The 25,444-nt window shown below is 44.9% G+C and overlaps 1 protein-coding gene across 4 annotated transcripts in view; it reads left to right on the forward strand.

Moving 5' to 3' along the window:
- Window positions 1-25,444, forward strand: part of abcc2 (ATP binding cassette subfamily C member 2) — a 72,076-nt gene that overhangs the window by 21,833 nt on the left and 24,799 nt on the right. For 3 of the 4 annotated variants that reach the window (XR_015760876.1, XM_043712958.2, XM_043712956.2), the window contains exons 9-18: window positions 3,157-3,334; window positions 4,437-4,691; window positions 6,792-6,857; window positions 12,397-12,534; window positions 14,507-14,653; window positions 16,440-16,533; window positions 17,616-17,682; window positions 18,193-18,319; window positions 20,414-20,590; window positions 22,631-22,798. Coding sequence is in view for 3 of the 4 variants with exons in the window: in XM_043712958.2 (XP_043568893.2) it covers window positions 3,157-3,334; window positions 4,437-4,691; window positions 6,792-6,857; window positions 12,397-12,534; window positions 14,507-14,653; window positions 16,440-16,533; window positions 17,616-17,682; window positions 18,193-18,319; window positions 20,414-20,590; window positions 22,631-22,798 (1,417 nt within the window). In the remaining variant the exon portion in view is untranslated. The remainder of the gene's footprint in view (window positions 1-3,156; window positions 3,335-4,436; window positions 4,692-6,791; window positions 6,858-12,396; window positions 12,535-14,506; window positions 14,654-16,439; window positions 16,534-17,615; window positions 17,683-18,192; window positions 18,320-20,413; window positions 20,591-22,630; window positions 22,799-25,444) is intronic. The other variant, XM_043712957.2, reaches the window with a different exon arrangement.

Below are 25,444 nucleotides of genomic sequence, written 5' to 3' on the forward strand. Positions count from 1 at the left end.
TCTTCTCTCCATCTCCCCTCTTCAGAACCTGCTTTTCTTTAAGAACCTGAATATTGGCCTTTATCACAAGAGAGCAAGATGCCAAAAACTGGAAATGATCAAAAGACTGCTGGATGGCTCAGCCAATGGAACACGTTTTGAAGTGCTGCGCTACGGGAAACACAACTGTCAACTGGTGCAGAGCAAGATCCCACAAACAGCAATGTGATGATGACTAGATGCTCTATGATGGTGGTGGACAGAGAGATCTGCTCTGCTGTCTTTGTAATAATGCTATGGGATCATCCAGTCGAACAGGCAGATGGGAGCTTGGTTAAGCCAACCTTTCAAACATGGCAACCCTGGCAATGCAGAGCCCCCTCAGTGCCAAACTGGAGGGTCAGTTTGGATTTTTGGTGCTGGAATCTGAGAGTGGGATTTCGCATTTGTGGACGTCTAACACCTTGTCTCTCACTGTTTTCTCCAAACCTCTGTGTTTCGGCTCTTCTGTCGAGCCCATACCTTATTACTTCCAGACTAGAAAATTCCAAATTCTTTCCCGACTACATTCCATAAATATCCATGGATCCAAAAAGTCTGCTGTCCAATGACTGATTCATGACAAACCCCTTCAATCTGTCACCCCCATCCTCATTGACCAACACCCCAGCTCTGGCCTGGGCAGCTGTTTTAATTTAAAATGATTTTAAACTTCATATCCTTGTTTACCCTTGCATGGCCTCACCTTTTGATTCCAATCTCTCATCACCTCCAACCCACAGTTCTCTGAGATCTCTTCCAATTCTCTTCTCTTCTGCATCTCCCAATTGTACAAGATAATCAGAGGGCTAGATAGGGTGGACAGTGAGAGCCTTTTTCCTCGGATGGTGATGGCTAGCATGAGGGACAGAGATTTAAATTGAGGGGTGATGATGATATTGGACAGATGTCAGAAGTAGTTTCTTTACTCAGAGTGTAGTAGAGGTGTGGAATGCACTGCCTGCAATAGTAGTAGACTCGCCAACTTTAAGGGCATTTAAATGGTCATTGGATAGGCTTATGGATGAAAATGGAATAGTTTAGGTTGGATGGGCTTCAGATTGGTTTCACAGGTTGGCCGAACATCAAGGGCTGAAGGGCCTGTACTGTGCTGTAATGTTCTATGATCTATAAACACACCACAATCGGCAGCAACGCCTTCACATGTTGAGTCTGTAGCTCTGGAATTAACTCCTTAAATCACTTTGTCTCTCTCTCTCTCTGTCTCTCTCTGTCTCTCTCTCTCTCTCTCCCTCTCCCCCCCCACTTCCATTAAGACTCTCCTAAAACTTCTCCTTCCTTGGCTGAGCTAGTGGTCTCCTGTTCCAACATCTCCTAATGTGACCCAAGTTTCTTCATTCTGGAGAGCGGTGAGCCTGTGGAATTGTCTGCCACACAAAGCAATCCAGGCCAAAATATTGGATATTTTCAAGAAGGAGTTAGTTATAGTTATAAAGTCATAGAGCTGTACAGCACGGAAACAGACCCTTCGGTCCAACTTGCCCATGCTGATCAGATATCCGAACCTAATCTAGTCTCATTTGCCAGCACTTGGTCCATATCCCTTTAAATGTGTTGCTGGAAAAGCACAGCAGGTCAGGCAGCATCCAGGGAACAGGAGAATCGACGTTTCGGGCATAAGCCCTTCTTCAGGCCTTCTCTGCAGACCTCACTTTCTCCCCATATCCCTTTAAACCCTTCCTATTCATATACCCATCCTGATGCCTTTTAAATGCTGCAATTGTACCAGTCTCCACCACTTCCTCTGGCAGCTCATTCCATACACGTACCACCCTCTGCGTGAAAAAGTTGCCCCTAAGGTCCCTTTTATATCTTTCCCCCTCACCCTAAGCCTATGCCTCTAGTTCTGGACTCCCCGACCCCAGGGAAAAGACTTTGCCTGTTTATCCTATCCATGCCCCTCATGTTTTTATAAACCTCTGTAAGGCCACCCCTCAGCCTCCGATGCTCCAGGGAAAACAGCCCCAGCCTGTTCAGCCTCTCCCTATATCTCAAATCCTCCAACCCTGGCAACATCCTTGTAAATCTTTTCTGAACCCTTTCAAATTTCATAACATCCTTCTGATAGGAAGGAGACCAGAATTGCACGCAATATTCCAACAGTGGCCTAACCAATGTCCTGTACAGCTGCAACATGACCTCCCAACTCCTGTACTCAATACTCTGACCAATAAAGGAAAGCATACCCTACACCTTCTTCACTATCCTATCTACCTGTAACCCTACTTTCAAGGAGCTATGAACCTGCACTCCAAGGTCTCCTTGTTGAGCAACACTCCCTGGGACCTTACCGTTAAGTGTATACCTCTTAGGGCTAAAGGGATCAAAAGGTATGGAGAGAACGTGGGAACAGGGGACTGAGTTAGATGATCAGCCATGATCATATTGAATGACAGAGCAGACTCAAAGGGCTGAACGGTCTACACATGTTCCTATTTTTCCATTTTTCTAAGTTTTATTTGATAGTCTCCTGTGGAAGGGACATTTCTTACATTAAAATTGGTGCTTAGCAATAGACAGACAATTGTGTTTTGTTTTATTCTCTCCTGGCACTTGGCCGTTGCTAGCTGAGCCAGAATTTATTATATTCTTAAACTGCTGCAGTCCATGTGCTGCAGATACATGCACAATGCTGTTAGAGAGGGAATTCCAGGATTTTGATCCAATGACACTCAAGGAATGTGGATATATTTTCAAGCCGGGATGGTGAGTGGCTAGGAGGGGAACTTGCAAGGGGTGGTGTTCCCTTGTATCTGCTGCCCTTATCCTTCTGGATGGGAGTGGTTGTGGGTGTGGAAAGTGCTGTCGAAGGATTTTTGGTGAATTTCTACAGTGTATCTTGTAGATAGTGCACATAGCTGCTACTGATTGTCAGTGGTGGAGGGAGTGGATGCTTATGAATGGGGGCTGCTTTGTCCTGGATGGTGTCAAACTTCTTGAGTGTTGTTGGAGCTGCACCCATTCAAGCAAGTGGGGAGTACTCCTGACTTGTGCCTTATAGATAGTGGACAGGCTTTGTGGGAGTCAGGAGGTGAATTACAGAACAATGCTCAGCGTTTCTCTTTCAGTTGCCAACTTTAAACCCCCATATTTTCTGTTCCTCTTTTTAATGAACAGGCTAATGGTTTCCTTTACTGAGGACATGTCGGTTTACCAGTGGATGGGGTATCTGTATGCCGTGCTGCTGTTTATCGTTGCCTTGTTTCAGTCTCTCCTGTTGCAGCAGTATTTCCAGTGCTGCTTTCTGTTGGGGATGCGAGTGCGGACGGCAATCATAGCAGCTGTCTACAAGAAGGTATCGTACCTGAGAACACTGGGATAGCGAACGGTAGAAATCGTGGGATTGAAATTTAAAGCCAGGACTTGAACGATCCAGAATTATTGGGATTGCAGGATGGGAGGGAGCACAGAGGGGTGGAGAATTTTGAAAACGAAGATGAGGGTTTTACTGATAGAGGGCTAAAGGGATCAAAGTTTGTGGGGTGAAAGCAAGAATAGGGCACCGAGTTAGATAATCAGCCATGATCATTATGAATGGTGGAGCAGGCTGGAAGGGCAGAATGGCCTTACTTTCTATGTTGCTATGAGACTTTTGATGGATTGGGAGCAGGTGAGCAGGGGTGGGGGGAATGACAGATAACTGGGATGATCTGATTAAAGATTAAAACATCAGAGCAGATCAATGGGAAACATTTCTTAGTAAGCCACTACCCTGTCCCCCAATCCTTGAACAGTATCTACACACATGCAGGAGTACACTCTGATCCTGACTTATACCATACTGTTTGAAGCCCCTGTGAAATGTGATCTTCTCTCTGTCCAGAAACATGTCCAGTGTTGTTTGAAGGAATTCCACCAAATTAACCCCTCACCCCTTTCCGCAGCCTTCTCCACAGGTGAAGGGGGTGGTATCGGGGCGTGGGGGGGAGGGGAATGATTCCTGGTTTCCTCTGAAGCTGTTTCTGGGAATGTCACACCATTTCCATAAATAGCCTGTTACCTGCTCGCTCCCAGAAAGCCTACATCGGAAATAACTCCACAGAGTCTGGTATCCCGTCACCAGGTCACCCTCTTATTTACACATGCACAGGACATGACACTGGCCCAGCTAGGACAGAACCAGCTCCTAGAGTGAGCAGAACCCCCCCCACCCCCGACACTCCTGTTTAAATCCGTCAGCCAGGGATCCCTGATTGGACCCGGTTAACAGCCCCAGTCAGGGAACTCAGATTCTGGGAGGTCCAATCACTCCATCAACCAGGGCCCAAATCGGCACAGATCGACAATAATGTGATTGTGCTGGGGGAGGTCAAGGTGAGAAGAGGTATGGGTAGCAGGGGAGTGTAACTTCACACAATGTAAACATTGGAACTGACCTTTCTCCCAATCTCCGACAGGCCCTGACAATATCCAACACAGCCCGCAAGGAATCGACGATGGGCGAGATTGTGAACTTGATGGCTGTGGATGCACAGAGATTCAACGATGTCACAAACTTCATCCATCTGCTGTGGTCGGCTCCTTTGCAGATTTTGGTGGGGGTTGTTTTCCTGTGGCAGGAGCTGGGGCCCTCGGTCTTGGCCGGTCTGGCAATCATGATCCTACTGATCCCCATCAATGGGGTACTGATGAGCAAAATCAAGAACCTACAGGTAACGAGATGCCAATTCTCAAAGCCTTCTTTACCAAAGTTAGTCCAAAGGGTCTTGGAGAGGGTACAGAAGAATGATCTATTACCAACATTAGCACATGGATGATTTTGATCACACTCCATTCCCCACCTCACAGTATCTTCTTTACTAGGCTTGGGACCAGCAGAGCTGCCTTACTTGCTGTTATTAACACCTACTCTTCATCTCTATCGCTCCTCTACTTTATTGTCTTTCACTCTCAGCATGTGTTCCACTTACTCCTCCTCCCTCTTTGTCGTCAGCATAAAAGCCATCATTTTTGCAGTCACTTCAGTTCAGAAGAAGGATCACTGGACTCAAAATGTGAAATCTGTTTCTCTCTTCTCATTTGCCGCCAGACCTGCTGAGTTCCTCCAGCATCTTCTGTTCTTATTTCATATTTCTAGCAGTCACAGTATCTTGCTTTTATTACTAGGGAAATTGGGACTGTTTTCCTCAGAGCTGACAAGATTAAGTGAAGATTTACTTCACCTATACAAAGGAGGCCGTTGAATGGAAAATCCTCCCTGAACGTCTCCATCCCTCTGCTTCACTCTCCTCCCTTAAACCAACCTCTTCAGCTGAGCTTTGGTCTCCCATCCCAGCCTCTTCTGGAGCTTGGTCTCAAATTTGATTGATAATCTTTCTGGGAAGCCCCTTGAACCATGTTAAAGGCACGACATAAATGCACAAGTTGCTGTTTGTGTCTTGTTGGAGGAATTGTGCAGAGAGAGTTTGGGATTCTTCTCCTCAGAGGGGAGAGGAGATTTATTTAAAAATTTTGATTGAGTAGATGAAGAGAAATGTCTTCACTGACCGTGAGAGTCAGTAACCTGATAACACATGTTTGAGAGGTAATGAGAGTTGTTTGAATCATGAGCAGTTCAGATAGGGAGAAAATGGTTCCACTGTCTGAAGGATCTGCTATAGGAAGGGTATTAATAAACTGGAGAAGTTTCAGAAAAGATTTACAAAGATGCTACTGGGACTGGAAGGGTTTGAGCTATAAGGATAGCTGGGACGTTTTCCCTGGAACGCAGGAGGTTGAGGGGTGACATTATAGAGATTTATAAAATCGTGAAGGGCAGGTTAAGGTGAGTAACAAAGGACTTTTCCCTAGGGCAGGGGAAATCAAAACCAGAGGACATAATGTTAAGATGAGAGGAGAAAGATTTAAAAGGGACCTGAGGGGCATCATTTTCACACAGAGGGTGGTGCGTGTATGGAATGAACTGCCGGTGGAAGTGATAGATTCAGGTACAGTTATAACATTTGGACAGGTACTTGAATAGGAAAGGTTTAGAGGGTTATAATAGAGGAGTGATAGAGTGAAGAGCAGGTGTTAATAGTAGAGCAATAGAAATGAAGTGTACGTATTAATAGTAGAGGAGCAATTGAGATGAAGTGTAGGTGTTAGTAGCAGTAAACACAGGCAAACAGGACTAGTTTAGTTTGGGAAACTTTGTAGGCATGGACGAGTTGGACTGATGTGTCTGTTTCTGTGATGTATGACTGTATGACTCTAAGGATCAACTGAGAGCACAGATTGAAGGTCATTGGTAAAAGCATAAGAGGCAACTTGATGAAAAGCTTTGTTAATGTTCTTGGAATAGTCTTGACAGGGTGGAAAGAGACAGCACACACTCGATGAGTTGAATGGTTTTCTGTCCTATTCTGGGCTCAAGGAATTGAGTAATCTCCTGCTGTTAGTGATCGTGTAACTGGGTTGAGTTATTGTGGTATCAGTTGAGTGGGCAATACTGTCCTGACCATTAGAATAATCAGTTCTTCTTCATGTGAGGTGTTCAGTATTCACTTGCTCAGGGTCACTTGGTCACTTGCTCAGGTGGGTGAGACAGGTTTGGAAGAGAGCATCAAAGCAGCTTGGACCAATATGATAGAATGACCAGCTTTGGTAGATGCAAGACTTCATATCCGAATAAAAAATGGTGAAAACAAGAGCAAAACAAAAATCATTCTTAAATCACTCCTAATGATCATTGCATTATTAGTGTTGGGCGAATCTTTGAAAACAATGGCAACTTGCAAAACAAATGTTAACCTGATCTTTTACTCCAACAGATGAGCAACATGAAACACAAGGACCAAAGGATGAAATTAATGAATGAAATTCTGAATGGAATAAAGGTAATTTCCATATGTGGCTGCAGGAAACCCTGATTGAAACAATGAGAATGAACAGTGATAATGAACAGCCCTGGGAGTTGGTAACTGGAAGCATAAAGATCTGGGGCATTTATTCCAATGAAACACTGACTGCCTGATGCATGTGCCTCTCAGAGATTAACTCAGCATTAACACCAATAATTAATCTGTTTGATTATTTCCTTCGTCAAGAGTGTGGTGCTGGAAAAGCACAGCTGGTCAGGCAGCATCCAAGGAGCAGGAGACTTGACGTTTCAGGCATAAGCCCTTCATCAGGAATTATTTCCAGCACCACACTCCCGACTCTGATCTCCAACATCAGCAGTCCTCACTTTCTCCTAGTTGATTATTTCCTTGTAAACATTCAGGCATTGATCATTTGAGTTTGCGGGAGTAAATAAGTTGGATTTGTCTTTGACAAGGAGATGTTGAGGTGATCGAATGGAAGACTTTGCAGCAAGAAAGAGTGTGAATTTGTCTAGCACCTTTCACAACCTCAGGCTACCTCAGAAGTGCTCTTTGAAGAAGTAGTCATTGTCATAGGAAACACGTTAGTTAATTTAGACGCAGCAAGGTCCCACAATCCAAAATGTGATAATCAGTGGGTGATCTGTTTTTTGGAAGGTTGTTTGAGGAATTAAAAATAAAGTCAGGAGGTCAGGAAACCCCCTCCCCTGCTCTATCTTGCCTCTAGTGGTCATTCAATCTTTTTAATCCACCTGAGAGAGAAGATGGTGTCTCATATTAATGTCTCATCCAAAGGCAGTGCATCCACCACTGTCCTCAGCGTTTCCTCAGTACCACACCGGCATTGTCCATCCAGATATTTATGCCTAGGTCACTGGAGAGGCACCTAAACCCAAGATGGACTGGCTGAGCAACTGCCAACCATTGTGTAAAAATGTTCAGCTGTTGTGGGGATAGATTTTATGAGAGACAGGGAAGGGGATGTTTGATGAGTTGTGAGTGGTTGTCATCATCGTCCCTCTGAAACTGACTGCAAGTTAACAATACCAGGCATGGAATTCCTGGAGTTATCTTCTGTCCCTTTGGACTCGGTCACAGGCTGTGTGTACTAATGTCATGAATGCCACCTTCACTCAACCAAGGGCCAATTCATCTTCTCCGAGCCTGCTACTGTTTTGCCCCATTCCTTAACAGGCTGTCCCCTCCCTGTCTTCTAACCCCACAGCCTCGCTGATGTTGTTTCGTTTGTACAAGGTTTGCTGACACTGGCCTCCAGCATGTACAATGTTCATCTGCAGATCCGCTCTGCCTCAGAAAAATAACACATTTTTGCTACCTCTAACAGTCTCCTGCTGATCAGGCAAACGGGATTGGTGTAAAGTCTGATCCTCTGATAGTTCAGCAATGAACATGGTTTTCCATGGTTCTGTGTTTGACTGTGTGTGTCCATTGACTGTTCACTGCTCAGCTCTGTACAACTAGTTAAGCCTGGATTTGGTCACTTAGAGAGAGGAACTAAACTGAAGCAAGTTGCTGTAAGGATGAGAGAGCTGAGATGTTAAAGTACTCAATATTACAGCTTTATATGTTGAAGCAAGTATATCATCTTTCGAGGAAGGTGATGGCCTAGTAGTATTATTGCTAAAATGTTAATCTAGAGACCCAGATAAATGTTCTGGATGCCTTAGGTTCAAATCCTACCATGGTAGAATTTGAATTTGGTAAAAATCTGGAATGAAAGTCATCTAATGATGACCACAAATTGATTGTTAGGGAAAAGCCCCATCTGGTTCATTCATGTCCTTTAGGGGAGGAAACTGCCATTTTTATTTGGTCTGGTGACTCTTGATCCATAACAATGTGGTTGATTACGTAGCAATGTAGCTGAAGAGACAGTGGAGACGTTAGCGGTAATCTTTCAGGAACTACTAGAATCAGGGAGGTTCCCAGAGGACTGGAAAATTGCTAACATGACACCCCTGTTTAAAAAAGGAGTAAGGCAGAAGATGGAAAATTACAGACCAATTAGCCTCACCTCAGTCATGGGTAAGTTCCTGGAATCCATTATGAAGGATGAGATTTATTAATATTTGGAAGTGTATGGTAAACCAGGGCAGAGTCAGCATGGGTTGATCGAGGGGAGGTCATGCTGGACAAATCTTCTAGAGTTCTTTGAGGCAATAACAAGCAGATTAGACCAAGGAGAGCCATTGGATGTTATCTACCTGGACTTCAAGAATCCCTTTGACAAGGTGCCACACAGGAGGGTACTAAGTTTAGGGTCCATGGTTTCAGAAGCAAGGTGTTAGCATGGATAAAGGCTCGGCTGTCTGGCAGGAAGCAGAGATTTTTTTTGGGGATAAAAAGGTCCTTCTCAGGATGGCAGCCGGTGACAAGTGGTGTTCTACAAATGTAGTGCTCAGTGTTGGGCCAACGTTTCACTTTATACGTTGATGATCTAAATGATGGAATTGAGGGCACTCTGGCTAGGTTTGCAGATGATACAAAGATAGGTGGAGGGACAAATAATATTGAGGAGGTAGGGAGGCTGCAGAAGGATTTGGACAGGTCGGGGAGTGGGCAAAGAAGTGGCAGATAGAGTACAGTGTGGGAAAGCGTGAGGTCATGCACTTTGGTAGGAAGAATAGAGGTGTAGAAGAATATGGGGAGAAAATTCAGAAGTCTGAATTGTGAAGACACGTGGGAGTTCTAGTCCACGATTCTGTCAAGGTAAACTTGCAGGTTGAGTCAGTCGTTAGGAAGGCAAATGCAATGATGGCATTTATTTCAACAGGACTTGAAGATAAAAGCAAGGATGCACTTCTGAGGTTCTGTAAGGGTCTGGTCAGGGCACATTTCGAATATTGTGTGCAGTTTTGGGCCCCATATCTCAGGAAGGATGTACTGGCTCTGGAGCGTGTTCAGAGGAGATTCACAAGAATGCTCCCAGGAATGAACAGCATAACATATCAGAGTGTTTGAGGACTTTGGGGCTATAGTCAATGGAGTTTAAAAGGATGAGGGGCGATCTAATTGAAGCTTACAGAATACTGAATGGCCTAGACAGAGTAGATGTTGGGAACATGTTTTCTTGGGTAGGAGAGACCAGGACTCAACCAGCATTAGAGTAAAGAGAAGACCTTTTAGAAAAGAGATAAGGAGAAACTTCTTCAGCCAGAGAGTGGGGAATCTGTGGAATTCATTGCCACAGAAGGCTGTAGAGGCCAGGTCATTGAGTATATTTAAGACTGAAAGGGATCAAGGGTTATGGGGAGAAAGCGGAAGAAAGGGGTTGAGAACATATCAACCATGATTAAATGGTGGAGCAGACTCGATGGGCTGAATAGTCTAATTTCTGCTACTATGTTTTATGATCTTATGGTCTTCTGGACTCTTAACTGCTCTCTGGGCAATTAAGGATGGGCAATAAATGCTGATCTAACCAGAGACACCCACATCTTGAATAAATGAATAAATAAAACAAAACACTGCATCTCTCCAACACAACAGTGAGTAAATGAGCCAAACCAGAAAATTAGGAGGAAAATACCAGTGAATCATGTTGCAGATTGCGAATGGCATAAGAGGGACTGTCAGTGTTGGGTGATGTGTCAGCTGGGGATCAGTGGGGGTAGTATACTTACCTCTGTGTCAGAGGGTTGTGGGTTCAAGTCTCACTCCAGGGCTACAGTATAATAATGTCCAGGTGTAGTGGTTTGAACCTGCCGCTTCCGGTTGTCAGTTCCAGCTGTCCGCTGCAGGGTCAGTATATAGGGTCCAGGTGCACTTCACAGGAGGCTCCCCATCACTGAGGATGTCACCTAGACAGGGGACGAAACGTCTGCACCAGAAATTCCCAGCTCGGCGAACAGAACCACAACAGAGTATAATAATCCTAAGCTGTTGCTCCAATGCACTACTGGGGAACTTGGCAGAACTGTTGGATTGTACTGTTTTTCCGAATCAAACTTTAAACTATCTACAACTTGGGTTGGGCCTGGTCAGTAAAGTGCTGCAAAGTGTCATCAATAATGCTATCAAGCAGCACCTGCTCAGTCACCCTCAGTTGGGTTCCACCAGGGCCACTCATCTCCTGACCTTATTTCAGCCTTGGTTCAACATGGACAAAAGAGCTGAATTCGAGAGGGGAGGTGAGAAAGACAGCCCTTGATTTCAAGGCCACTTTCAACTGAGTGTGGCATCAAGAGGTGCTAGCGAAACAGGAATCGGGACAAACTCTCTGCTGGTCAGACTCATTCCTGGCATGTGGGAAGATGGTTGTGAGTGTTGGAGGCCAGTCATTTCAGCTGCAGGACATCTCTGCAGGAGATGGCATTGTCCTTGGCCCAACCATCTTCAGCTGCTTCATCAATGACCTTCCTTCCATCATAAGGATGGAAATGGGGATGATTACACAATATTCAGCACCATTTGCGACTCCTTAGATACCAAAGCAAACCACATCCAAATCCAGCATCTTCTGGACCAGCTTGGGCTGAAAAGTGGCAATTAATATCTGGGCTAAACAAATGCCAGACAATGACCAACTTCCAATAAGAGGCAAGCTTAACCACTGCCCCTTGACATTCAACGGCATTATCATCATTGAATCTATTGCTATCAACATCCTGTGGGAGTACCATTTGTTGAAAGTGAAATAGTCCAGGTACATAAATATGCTGGCTACAAGAGCAAGTCAGAGGTTAGGAATCCTGCAGCAATGCCTGTCCATCACCTACAGGGCACAAGTCAGGATGGAATACTCCCCATTTGCCTGGATGGGTGTAGTTCCAAAAACAATCCAGGACAAAGCAGCCCATTTGACTGGCATCGCCTCCACAAGCATTCACCCCCTCCACCACCAACACTCAGTAGCAACAGTGTGTACCATCCACAAGATGTACAGCAGGTATTCACCAAAGATTCTCAGAAAGCGCCTTCTAAACCCATGACCACTTCCATCCAGGAGGACAAGGGTAGCAGATACATGGAAACACCACCACCTGCAAGTCCACCTCTGTGCTGCTCACCATCCTGACTTGGAAATATGTCACTGTTCCTTCACTGTCATTGGCTCAAAATCCTGGAGTTCCCTCCCTAATAGCATTGTGGGTCAATCTACAGCACATGGACATCTACAGCAAGTAGTTCGAAAAGGCAGTTCATCACCAGCTTCTCAAAGATATCTGTGGATGGCCAATAAATGCTGGTCCAGTCAGTGATGCCCATGTACCATGGGTGAATTAAAAAACAGGTGAAAGATTTTTAGGGCACTGGAGAGACCAGGGAAGTTCTCCCCGTTGATATTATCCCTCAATCAACATTGCAAAAACAGATTATCTCATCATATCTGTTTGTGGGGATGTCCCTGTGTGCAAATTGGCTACTGTATTTCCTATGTTATCATGATGAGAGTATAGTAATGAAACAGTGCTTCTTTGGTTGTCAAGCACTTTGAGAAGTCCAGTGGCTATGAAAACATCTGTATAAAATGCAAGTTTTTATTCCTTATGTTCATCAGATGTGCTGAAGGTTGTCATTTTTATGTTCAAAGGTGATGAAGTTTTATGCTTGGGAGCCATCGTTTGCAGAACAGATCTTTGGAATAAGGGAGAAAGAGTTGAAGGTGATGAAGAAATCCTTATATCTATTGGCCGTTGCTATTTTCGTTGTCACATGTACACCCTTCATGGTAAGTGATAACCATTCTATTCAATTTTCTTGATTTGGGGATCTTTTTGTCAAACTGAGTTTTGTTGTCAAAAATTTCACAGAGTCACATTAATGTATCATGGTCCAGAAGGAGACCATTCAATTCCCTCCACCCCCCCCCCCCTCCATGTCTGCAACAACTCTTACATAAGCACCATTACCTACTGCCAATCCCCTGCATTTTTCCCGATACCCTCGCATATTATTTCTGTCCAAATAATCATCCAATACCTTCTTGAATGTCTCAACTGAACCTGCCTCTGACACAGTTTCAGGCAGTGCATTCCATACCCTAACTCCTCATTATGTGAGAAAGTTATTCTCACATCACATTTTCTGTCAATCTCTGGCGTCTCGTTGCTGACCCTTTCACAACTTCTCCCCATCTACTCTGTCCAGCCCGCTCAAGATTTTGAAAGCCCTACTCAATCTTCTCTCAGCCTTCTTCACTCCAAGGAGAACAGGCACAACTTCTTTGGTCTAAGCTCATCACTGAGGTTCCTCATCGCTGGAACCACTCCTTGCTCACTTCACTGTATTTACAGCCTTCCTGTAACGTGGCAGCCAGAACTGAACACTGTCCTGCAGCTGAGGTCCAATGTGTTATACAGGTTCATGGACTCTATGCCCTGATTATAAAGCCATGGATATAGTATTTATTATTAATCGTGCTCTCCACATGGCCTTCCACCTTCAGTAATCTGTGCACACATAGACTCATGTCCCTCTGCCCCGTACTCCTGTTAGAATTGCACCCGCTATTTTATGTTGCCTTTCAATATTATTCCCACAGAAGTTATATTTACATAGCACCTTTAATGTAGCATGATCAAAGTTGAGCCTAGGACACAAAAGGATGTTTGAGCCAGTTAGATTTTCAGGATTGTCTTCAAGGAAGACAGAGAGGCAGAATGGATTAGGGAAGGAATTCTGGAGTTCAAGGCCCTGGTAGGTGAAGGCATGGCCACTAACTGGGAAGCACTGAAAATTGAGAATGTTCCAGAGATCAGAATTGTGGGAGCACAGGGATCTGTCAGGATTCCAGGCCAGGAAGAGGTGTGAGAATAAAAGGGAGGTTGAAGACTCACTAGGGCTGGAAGAGGAGACACAATAGGGATCAGGGGAGACTTGCTGAGGATCAGGGGACTGAGGGGGAGACACACTAGGATTGGGGGATTGAGAGGGAGACTCACTGGGGATCGGGGAGCAGAGGGAGAGACTCACTAGGGATCGGGGGGTGAGGGAGAGACTCACTGGGGATCAGGGGACTGATGGAGAAACTCACTGGGGATCAGGGGGACTGAGGGGGAGACTCAGTGGGGATTGGGGGACTGAGGGGGAGACTCAGTGGGAATTGGGGGACTGAGGGGGAGACTCACTGGGGATCGGGGACTGAGGGAGAGACTCACTAGGGATCAGGGTGTTGAGGGGGAGACTCACTGGGGATCGGTATGTTGAGGGGGAGACTCATTATGGTTTGGGGGACTGAGGGAGAGACTCACTGGGGATTGGGGTGTTGAGGGGGAGACTCACTGGGGATCGGGGGACTGAGGGGGAGACTTACTGGGGATCAGGGGACTGAGGGAGAGACTCACTAGAGATCGGGGTGGGGGGTTTAGGGAGAGCCTCACTAGGGATCAGGGACCTGAGGGAGAGACTCACTGGGGATCGGGGGACTGAGGGAAAGACTCACTGGGAATTGGGCCAGTGTGGGTTTAAGAAAGAGATTCACCCTGGGGATTGGATCAACTGGGGGGGGGGGGAAGATTCGGGTTTAGAGACACATTGGGCAGCCCAACTCCATTTTCTACATCAATTCTTCTGGGAAATTGTGGATCATTCAACATTGTTTTGTTTGAAGTTGCATTTTTAAAGAAGGTACCAAAGATGACAAGTGGAGAATTCCTGTCACTCTCAGAGACCCACATGTCCTCTCTCTTGGTGTTGAACAGGTGACTCTAACGAGCTTCGGTGTGTATCTCACTGTGGATCCCAAGAACATTCTCGACGCTGAGAAAGCCTTTACCTCCATCTCACTGTTCAACATTCTGCGCTTTCCTCTGATGATGCTGCCCATGGTGATCTCATCAATGGTCCAGGTATGAGCTGGGGCAAACAGAGCAGGTCTTATCCACTGTGGATCTTAGAGAAGGACAGTACATGGGACTTCCTATCTGGTCGATAAACAGAAACAATGGAAATCTAAAGGGAATTGAGGATACAGATGCTCAGAGAGGAAACTGGGAAGCATGGTTTTGCACAAAGACTGGTTGGGATTTGGAATGCTCTCCTTACTTGAGAAAGGACGTACTGGCACTGGAGGGGGTGCAGAGGAGGTTCACTAGGTTTGACTTATGAGGAGAGATTGAGTATACTGGGCTTATACTCACTGGAATTCAGAGGAATGAGGGGGGATTTTACAGAAACATATAAAATTATGAAGGGAATTGATAAGATAGAAGCAGGGAGGTTGTTTCCACTGAAACTAGAACTAGGGGGCATAGCCTCAAAACATGGGGGAGCAGATTTAGGCCTGAGCTGAGGAGGAACTTCTTCATCCAAAGAGTTGTGAATCTGTGTAATTCCTTGCCCAGCAAAGCAGTTGAAACTATCTTGTTGAATGTTTTAAGGCAATGATGGATTTTTGAGCAATAAAGGAATTGAGGGTGGTGGGAAGAGGGCAGATAAGTGGAGCTGTGTCCATGGAACAGATCAGCCATGATCTTATTGAATGGTGGAGCAGGCTCTAGGGGCCAGATGGCCTACTCCCGCTCCTAGTTCTTATGTTCTTAATGGAATTGATGCTCAAACAACTGTTAGTTTTAAATCTCAGACTGTTAGATTTGCATTTGTCAAAGATGTTGAAGGTTATGAGGTAAAGGTAGCTTAGTGGAGTTTGGTCGTATGTCCGCCATGATCTCCCTGAATGGTGGAACAGATGTCAAATGCTGAAGGTCCTCCTCCTGTTTTGATGGTGGCAGAAACTTCTGGCAATGGTTTTGCTCTTGAGGCATTTTTCTCTTCCTCTGCTCTGTTCTTGTATATCCGCCCCTCAGAGGATAGACAATCATGCCTCATCCAAAAGACAACACCTGGGACAGCGTGGCACTGCCTCAGCGCTGGAGTGTCAACCTTTATTCTGCAGGCCTATCTTTTTTAAAATGGGACTTAAACCCATAACTTTCTGGCGCAGGGAAGACAGGAAATGGGAGGTGGAGTGGACCATTTGGCAGGATAGCCCTGCCAATCATAGCTGATCTTTGACCTCAATTCCACTTTCCTACCCAATCCCTTCATAACCACGCAAATCTTTATGAACATACTTAACAACACAGTGGAGAATTCTGTCACCATTTAATAAAAATCCTTCTTATTTCTGTCCTAAGTGGCCAATCTCTTATTTTCAGACTGTGGCCCAATTTTCTATGTTCCCCAGGAGGGAGTCTTACTCACGATACAAAACTGGTTCATTGACACGGTGAACAGGAGTCTACTCTCTTTTAATAAGACTTTGAAAGGAGATACTGATCTTCCTTAAATACTTCTATTCTATAAATTCTACAAGTCACACTCCTAGTCAAAAAACAAATAGGTGATAGATATAGGACAGGTACCAGAGTTAGTTTCTTTACTCAGAGAGTAGTAGGGGTGTGGAATGCATTGCCAGCAACAGTAGTAGCCTCACCAACTTTAAGGGCATTAAAGTGGTCATTGGGTAGGCATATGGATGAAAATGGAATAGTGTTGGTTAGATGGGCTTCAGATTGGCTCCGCAGGTCAGTGCGACATTGAGGGCCGAAGGGCCTGTAGTGCATTTAATGTTCTATGTTCTATGTACTATGTACGCCCCTGGATTACTCGGTTTATTATTTCTTTCACCTGTAGGCTGCGGTTTCCTGCAAAAGGCTGGAAGCATTTCTCGGAAGCGAAAACCTAAACACGTCAGCAATTCAACAGGATCCCAGCTGTGGTACTTTGGGTAAGGGGAACCGGGCAGCAGTTTAATGATTGCTCGAGGCTGTGGTTAGTGTTGAATACTCACCTGCACTTTAAGTCAAAAGAGAATTGTCTTCGGTCATGGCTGGGAATATACTAATATACATGAATAACCAGACATGGAGATGCGGGGGAGAATTTATATTTGCAGCTCGCATGAACCTGGAATGTAATGAGTGATGCTGAGGATGGTAAAAGACTTAAGGAGGCTGGAGATAGTGATGAAATTGGAAGGCACAGGGCAGATGAAATTTACGCTCGAGAAAGTCTGAAATGATACATTGTTCTTGGAATAATGAGGGGAGGTGAAATGAACAATTTTAAGAAGGGTGCAAAGGACTGAGGAACCATCAGCGCCAAAGGTTTGAGGACGAGTTGAAAAGACCGTTTGAAGATAGCACACAGGGATCCCAGTAGAGGTACAGAGTATAAAAGCAAACATGTTGGAGTAAATCTTAGTTTGAGTAGCATGGGGCCCACACTTTAGGCTTAGGAGAGTAGTGGGAGGGGAGGGGGGGTGAGAAGACTTACTAACATTGGCTAAAACTTGTGGGACTTCAGCTAATGTGGAGAGACTACAGAAGCTGGGAACTATGTTCTTATTAGAGTTAGGAAAAAATTAATCAAGGCATTCAAAATCCTGAAAGGGTTTAATAGAGTAAATAAGGAGAAACTGGTGCCAGTGCTGGGAGGGTCAGTACGCATAGCAACTTAGATTAAAACTGATTGACAAAAGAACTGGGCACAACATGAGCTAAGCGTTTTATTCTTCAATGCATTGTGATCTGGAATGCTCTGCCTGAAAGGGCAGTGGAAGTTGGTGGAAATAATGTTTAAATAAATATTAGCAGAAACAAATTGACAGGGCTATGGGGAAAAAGTGGGGTTTTCGGGAATTAATTATATGGCTCGACGAAAAAGGGCCTAAATGTGATGGGCTGATTGGTCTCATTCTGTGCTGCGTTGTTCTAAGACTGTGCATATTGTATTCAGTCAGGCAGCACAAATACATTGACATCTATCGCTCCCAAAAAAGAATCACTTCCCATTTTGTTCTGTCACCAGATTCTGCAATCACCTTCACAGAAGCCACCTTTTCATGGAATAGAAATGAAACTCCAACCGTCAAGAAGTGAGTGATATTTGTAAATGTTGTTTCACTACTGTTATGATGGAAATGTTAAGGCTGGGGGGCTGAGGTTGGGCCTTCCCTCTGTGGCTGTTCTTAAGTGCTCCCCTGTGCGCCACCAATAAAGATAACCAACACCATCTCAGTGTCAGTGCAGTCTGAACCTGATGTTGACACACCCTGACTGTCACAGGTTAGAAGGAGCGGGAACTCATTGGAAAACTCCACCTTCTCTTCCAGTGTCTACAACAGCCAGGTGACAAGGCAGCTGGGCCCTTGGTTCAACATCAGGTCTGAGAAACAGCACCATTGACAATGCAGCACTCTGTCGGTGAGTGTCAATTAGGTCCTGTGCTGAAATATCCAGAATGGGAATTGAATCCACAATCTTCTGAGTGTGAACCTACCTGAACCAGGGCTAAAACTAAGACCAGAAGTGTGTCCTGTTCCATTTAACCACAGTCTGGTCTTGACTGCCTATAAATGTCCACTTTGTGTTTTTATTTCCTGTAGTGTTACACTGAATATCAAACCAGGCAAACTGGTAGCAGTGGTGGGGCCTGTGGGGAGTGGCAAGACCTCTTTGATATCTGCGCTACTTGGAGAAATGGAGAACATCAAAGGATTTATAAATATAAAGGTACCGAGAAACATCAACTACAAAATCCCCGCTTCTTCCAATTTCCATGTTTTACTTTGCGTAAGGGTTGGTTCTTATTCCGAATTTTCTCCAAGTTTCTGTCACTCAGTTTTCCAGCTTCATTAAAAGAACACTGGGAATCTCCACTTCCATCTGCCAGACTTCCCAAAGTTTTCCTCATGGAAAGGGAGCTGTTGGTAGAGTTCACTCCTAAGCTTCTGACTTTGTTGAAAATTCTCTCTTGGAATGTGGACATTATTGGCTGGGCCAACGTTTAGCTGCCCTTGAGGTGGGGGTGAGCTGCCTTCTTGAACTGCTGCAGTCCATGTGCTGTTTTAGAACCACAATGCCCTTAGGGAGGGAATTCCAGGATTTGACTATTAGGGGGTCTATAATGCAATCCCAATAAGGGGATCATCCCTTTCTTATTTCTCAATTCCACCCAAATAACTTCCCTGGATGTATTCCCAGGAATATCCTCCCTCAGCACAGCTGTAATGCTATCCCTTATCAAAAAATGCCACTCCCCCTCCGATCTTGCCTCCCTTTCTATCCTTCCTGTAGCATTTGTATCCTGGAACATTAAGCTGCCAATCCTGTCCATCCCTCAGCCATGTTTCTGTAAGGAATGACGATATATTTCCAAATCAGAATGGGAGTGGCTTGGAGGGAATTTGAAAGTGATGATGTTCCCATGTATCTGCTGCCCTTGTCCTTCTAGATGGAAGTGGTCGTGAATTTGGAAGATGCTGATAAAGGAGCCTTGGTGAGTTGCTGCAGTGCATCTTGTAGATGGTACACACTGCAGCTACTGAGTATCGGTGATGGAGGGAGTGAATGTTGAGATGATGGACTGGCTGTTTAATCTTGGATGGTCAAGAGTGTGGTTCTGGAGAAGCACAGCAGGTCAGACAGCATCCGAAGAGCAGGAGAGTAAGTTCTGCTCCTCGGACGCTGCCTGACCTGCTGTGCTTTTCCAGCACCACTCTATCAACTCTGATCTCCAACATCTGCAGTCCTTATTTTCTCCGTTTAATCTTGGATGGTATCGAGCTTGAAAAGTAGACGTTTTACAGAAGGGGTTTCACTTTAGTGAACATCAAGTTTAACTCATTGATCCCCTTGTTTTTGGTGATGATCTCTACATCTTTGGCTTCTTTCCTTCCCCTCCCCCTTCGAGTTTGATGGTAATGCTTTCAAGTCTCAAGCCACGTATTTTGCGTATAGAATCCATTTCGTTGTGTTGTGGGTTGAGGGGTAAATCTTCCCCAGATCATTGGCTGACCACCCCTACTTCTCTTCCAAAACAGAGGCCACAAAATCTTCTGGGTTCACCCATGAGGGCTGATGAGGACTGATTTTAACATCGCATTGAAAAGGCAGGGTGCCTGGCAGTACAGCACTCTCCCAGCATGCACTGCAAGTACCAGTATCTGCAGCAGGTCATCAACCCACAGCCTTCTGACTTTGAGAGAAAAGACAGTGAGCCAACAGACCACAATAAACTTACAGCAAGTTGTAGATCCTGCTATGTAATGTTGATGGGGTTGAAATGGTCCCATGATTAAGGACTTATTTGAAGGATTCAAAACACAGAGAGGTTAATTCAGGATTCATACACTCACTAGAGCTTCAGCACGGAAACAGACCCTTCGGTCCAACTCATCCATGCCGACCAGCTATCCTAATCTAATCTAGTCCCATTTGCCAGCACTTGGCCCATATCCCCCCAAACCCTTCCTATTCATATACCCATCCAGATGCCTTTTAAATGCTGTAATTGTACCAGCCTCCACCACTTCCTCTGGAGCTCATTCCATACACGCACCACCCTCTGTGTGAAAAAGTTGCCCTTTAGGACCCTTTTGAAGTTTTCCCCTCTCACCTTAAACCTATGCCCTTTAGTTTTGGACTCCCCCACCCCAGGGAAAAGACCTTGACTGTTCACCCTGATAATGTCACTAGAGAGGAGGGGAACACAAGCTCCTTGTGAGGTGAGGGAGCAGATTTGCTTTCATATATGGAGCCAAGTGATGGTACAAGCAGAGGGACAGAAGGCTTCCCCTTCTCACTTTGTGAATTATGTGCTTTTAGGGTTCATTTGCCTACGTGCCTCAGCAAGCATGGATCCAAAATAATACTCTCCAGGACAATATCTTGTTTGGTCTGGAATGGGAAGAGTCTCGATACCAGAAAGTCCTAGAGGCCTGTGCTCTTCTGCCAGACCTGGAGTTATTACCAGCTGGGGACCAGACAGAGATTGGAGAAAAGGTACAGGAGAAAAATTCAGCAATGATGTTTGAACTGGGCTCCGAGCCAAAGCATACATTTTTTAAGATGTGACGTTTTCTTCTTGCTCAATTTTATGTTCTTGGTTCTTTCTGGTATTGCTGCCAAGGCCAGCACTTGTTGTCTGTCTGTCATTGGCATGAACTGAGTGGCTCCCTAAGCCATTTCATCAAGAGTCAACCATGTCACTATGGGACGGGGGTCTGGAGTCACTGTGTAGCCAATGGCCTAGTAGTATTATCGCTGGACTGTTAATCCAGTGACCCAGATAACATTCTGGGGACTCAGATTAGAATCCTGCCATATCGCATGGTGGAATTTGATTTGGAATTAAGATCTAATAATGACCACGAATCCATTGTTGGGAAAACCCACCTGGTTCACTAATATCCTTGAGGAAAGGAAACTGCCATCCTTTTCTGGTCTGGCCTACATGTGATTCCAAACCCACAGCAATGTGGTTGACTCGTAACTGCTCTCTGAGCAGTTAGGGATGGTCAATAAATGCTGCCTAGCCAGTGATGCCCTCATCCCATGAATGAATAAAGAAGACCGGTCAAGGATGGCAGATGTCCTTCCCTAAAGGACATTAGCAAACCAGATGGGCTTGTGCAACAATTGACGATGTTTCATGGACTAGTCCACCAGCTGATATGATGGGATTTGAACCCAAACACCCAACTAATCAGCCTGGGTCATTCTGATGAGAGACTTGGAAACTAGAAAGGCTTCCATGGCAGTGCTGTCACTACTCCATCTAGGGTCAATTCCACAGAAGGTTAACATGTAAACAGAGATTGTCAAGAAAATGGGAGAAGTTGGTGAATTGTTTTCAATAAATCAGGCTCGGAGATTCAAAGTCAATGGCAAAAGATTGGGAGAGTTGTTGGGATTTTGCAGGCTCGATAAGAACCAATGGTGTAAAGTGATTCCATAGACCGTTTTAGAAAGGACCGGAAGGTGCTGGAGGATTAGGAATTGACAGGGCTACATACAAAAAGCAGTGTGTGGGACAAAACAAAACTGATTATTCAGCAAGTTAGTATAGGGTTAAATGCCCTCTTACTGTTGTGAATTTTAAAGAATGTGATAGATTTATATGGTAGTATGATTTATTTTCAAATTTGGGTTTTAAACTGGTGGCATATGGGTTTTAGTCTTTGTGAATATTGGGATTTAATAATTAAATTGCCAATCTTTCTGGAGCTTTTTTGTAAAATGGGTTTGAGACAGAAAGGGCTTCTAGAGTGATAATAGAAATTTGTTTGCATTGTGAGAGATTTTTGATTGGACAGAGTAAATATTGAAAAGCGTTAAATTGCTATTAGCACGGAAGAATGATGAATTGAATGTTTGTTTAAGGGAAGGATCCTTAGATTAGAAAGCTTTTGGTTTCAGTTCACCAGAAGCCCTGGTTGAAGTAAGATACAGGATATAAGAAGATAAGAATTATCACAAAGCTAGGAATTAGTTAGGAAATAGGCTACCTCAGTGTAAGAGTTTTAGTTTGGAAATTCCAGACCAGAAGTATTTAGTTAGAACCCAGAAGGAGTTAATTGAAGCTGAGAAAGTCTCATTTCAGTTGTATGGATACTTGTGGAAATGGCTCTCAAGAGCAGGAATTGAAAAAAAAAGACAAATGAAAACTATAAATGTAAAATAGAGAAGAGAGCTCTCTCTGGTATTTGATACGGTGAAGTGGTGGTGTTGGATAGATGGGATCATATTTTTACCTTGTGTTTCAGAATCTTACAAATTGGATTATTCTATTTCATCTTTAAATATTTTGTGTAATAAACTTCCATTTAATTGTTAAATCAAGTCTTAAGCATTGAGTGGGTATGCTTCAGTGAATGGCCAACTCTTTAAATCAAAAAAAAATCTATCGAGCTAGATTTCAGTCTGCGATCTGACTTGTCCAGTAGTAAGGTCAGCTGGGATTGTAACACTGTGCTGGAAGATTCTCTGGTTCTGAACGAGAAGGAATTGGTCATTCCTATATTGAATGATTCTCTTTCCCAGGGTATCAATCTGAGTGGAGGACAGAAGCAGCGGGTTAGCCTTGCGAGGGCAGTGTATAGTGATTCAGATATCATCGTACTGGACGACCCACTCTCTGCTGTGGATGCACATGTGGGAAAACACATCTTTGAGAAGGTTATTGGTCCAAATGGTCTGCTAAAGAACAAGGTGAGACCGGGTTTCCGGGGAATGTTTTAAATTAAGTTGATAAGCATTCCGATGTTGTGTGATTATCGATATTAATGTACGTTCCATTTGATCCAGGACAGGGTTAGATTGAGAGTAAAGCTGTGTCTACACTGTCCCAGTCAAACAATCCTAGGACAGGACAGCATGCATTTGGTTAAAGAGTAAAGCACTTTCTACTCTTTTGAAATGAAAGTAAAGATCCCATGACAGTCTTCCCATCAAACACTCCCAGGACAAGTATAGCATGGAGATAGATAGAGAATAAAGCTCTCTCTACTCTTTTAAACTGAAAGCAAAACTGCTATTGCTCTTTTGAAATGAAAGTAAAGATGCCTCTACACTATTCCCATCAAACACTCCCACCACAGGAACAGCACCAGGTTAGATACAGAGTAATCCAGACATGGGTTTGTTGGAATCAGAAACAGAAAATGCTGGAAGAGCTCAGCAGGTCTAACAACATCTGTGCAGGGAAATCAGAATTAACGTTTCAGGTTGAGAGACCCTTCCTCAGTTCTGATTAGCTCTGATTTCTCTCCTTAGATGCTGCCAGACTCTGAGCTTTTCCAGCAATTTCTGTCTTTGTTTAAGATTTACAGCATTCATAGTTCTTTTGGTTTTTATTAAGGATTTATTAGTTACTGATGTATGGTCTTCTCTTTGACTCAAGTTTCTATGATGGCGCTCATCAGAGCAAACTGGGCAGTGAAGTCATAGAATCTCTATAGTGTGGAAACAGGCCCTTCGGCCCAACAAGTCCACACTGACCCTCCAAAGAGTCACCCACCCAGACTCATTCCCCTACTACTCCACATTTACCCCAGACTAAGTCACTTAACCCACACAATCCTGGACACTGTGGGTAAATTAGCATGCCCAATTCACCTGACCTGCACATCTTTGGACTGTGGGAGGAAACCAGAGCACCTGGAGGAAACCCACACAGACATGGGGTGAATGTGCGAGCTCCACACATTGTGAGGCAGCAGCGCCAACAACTGAGCCACCATGCTGCCCAATCGGGTCCTGCTATTCTGATTGGCTCGGAGCCATACAGGATAGCCCTAAGGTCATTTTTTCCATTGTGGCTTTGCTGGCTCTTTGTTTAATGCACCCCATTAATCCTTGTGTCTTTGCTCAGTCATGCAAAGATTGATCCTGTTCCCTTTCAAAAATTATAGTTGCATTTGCTTTACTGAATGTAGCTTTTCAACTGTTTGCTATTTTAAACAGAGAGGAGAAAGTGAGGTCTGCAGATGCTGGAGATCAGAGCTGGAAATGTGTTGCTGGAAAAGCGCAGAGGTCAGGCAGCATCCAGGGAACAGGAGAATCGACGTTTCGGGCATAAGCCCTTCTTTCCTGAAGAAGGGCTTATGCCCGAAACCTCGATTCTCCTGTTCCCTGGATGCTGCCTGACCTGCTGCGCTTTTCCAGCAACACATTTCCAGCATTTTAAACAGAGAGCAAACTCAGTGAGTAGTACTTACACATCAGAGCCAGAAGGTGGAAGTCTTGGCTCACTCCATAAAATTGATGACAATTTCTGTTCTCATGCTGCCAGTGCAGTAATAAGGGAGTGCCGCACTGTCAAAGGGTCAGTACTGAGGGAGTGCCGCACTGTCAGAGGGTCAGTACTGAGGGAGTGCCGCACTGTCAGAGGGTCAGTACTGAGGGAGTGCCACACTGTCAGAGGGTGAGCATTTCATGGAGAAGGGCTTTGAAATGCTCTCAGTTAATGACGTGTGAATGCATCTCACTGTCCTCTCTGACTACAAGCACAGTAATTGTGGTGATTAATATAGATGCATTTACGGGAAAGCCAGACAAACACATCAGCGAGAATGAAGCCACAATGGGTCACTGGCCGGAATATTCTGGAGCTGTCCTGTAGGTTGGCCTTTTGCCCTACATCAGGATGTCTTTGCCCTGTATTACTCCCAGCTGAAAATGTGTTGCTGGAAAAGCACAGCAGGTCAGGCAGCATCTAGGGAACAGGAGAATCGACGTTTCGGGCATTAGCCCTTCTTCGGGCATTAGCCCTGAAGAAGGGCTAATGCCCGAAACGTCGATTCTCCTGTTCCCTAGATGCTGCCTGACCTGCTGCGCTTTTCCAGCAACACATTTTCAGCTCTGATCTCCAGCATCTGCAGACCTCACTTTCTCCTGTATTACTCCCACCCCTGGGAACAGAATCATCGAATCCCTACAGTGTGGAAGCAGGCCGTTTGGCCCATCAAGTGAAGAGCATCCCACCTAGATCCACCCTATTGCTGTAACCCTACACTTCCCCTGGCTAATCCACCTAGCATGCATATCCCTGGACACTATGGGAAATCTAGCATGGCCAATCCACCTAACCTGCACATTTTTGTGATTGTGGGAGGAAACCCATCCAGACACAGGGAGAATATGCAAATTTCACAAAGATAGTTGCCTGAGGCTGGAATCAAACCTGGGTCCCTGCTGCTGTTAGGTAACAGTGCTAATCACTGAGCTGTGTGGGAACAGGCCTTGGCAGGTGTGCAGTTTGGGTTTGGGATTGAATGGGGTGTCTGGAGTCAAAGCAGTCTCACACCCCACATGGGGTCTCCCAACCTTGGTGAAACTCTCACGTCACCGCCTCTC

The sequence above is a fragment of the Chiloscyllium plagiosum genome, unplaced genomic scaffold (assembly GCF_037043375.1).
Source record: "Chiloscyllium plagiosum isolate Xiang-an unplaced genomic scaffold, Cpla_swu_hap1 HiC_scaffold_22, whole genome shotgun sequence".
Classification (NCBI taxonomy): domain Eukaryota; kingdom Metazoa; phylum Chordata; class Chondrichthyes; order Orectolobiformes; family Hemiscylliidae; genus Chiloscyllium; species Chiloscyllium plagiosum.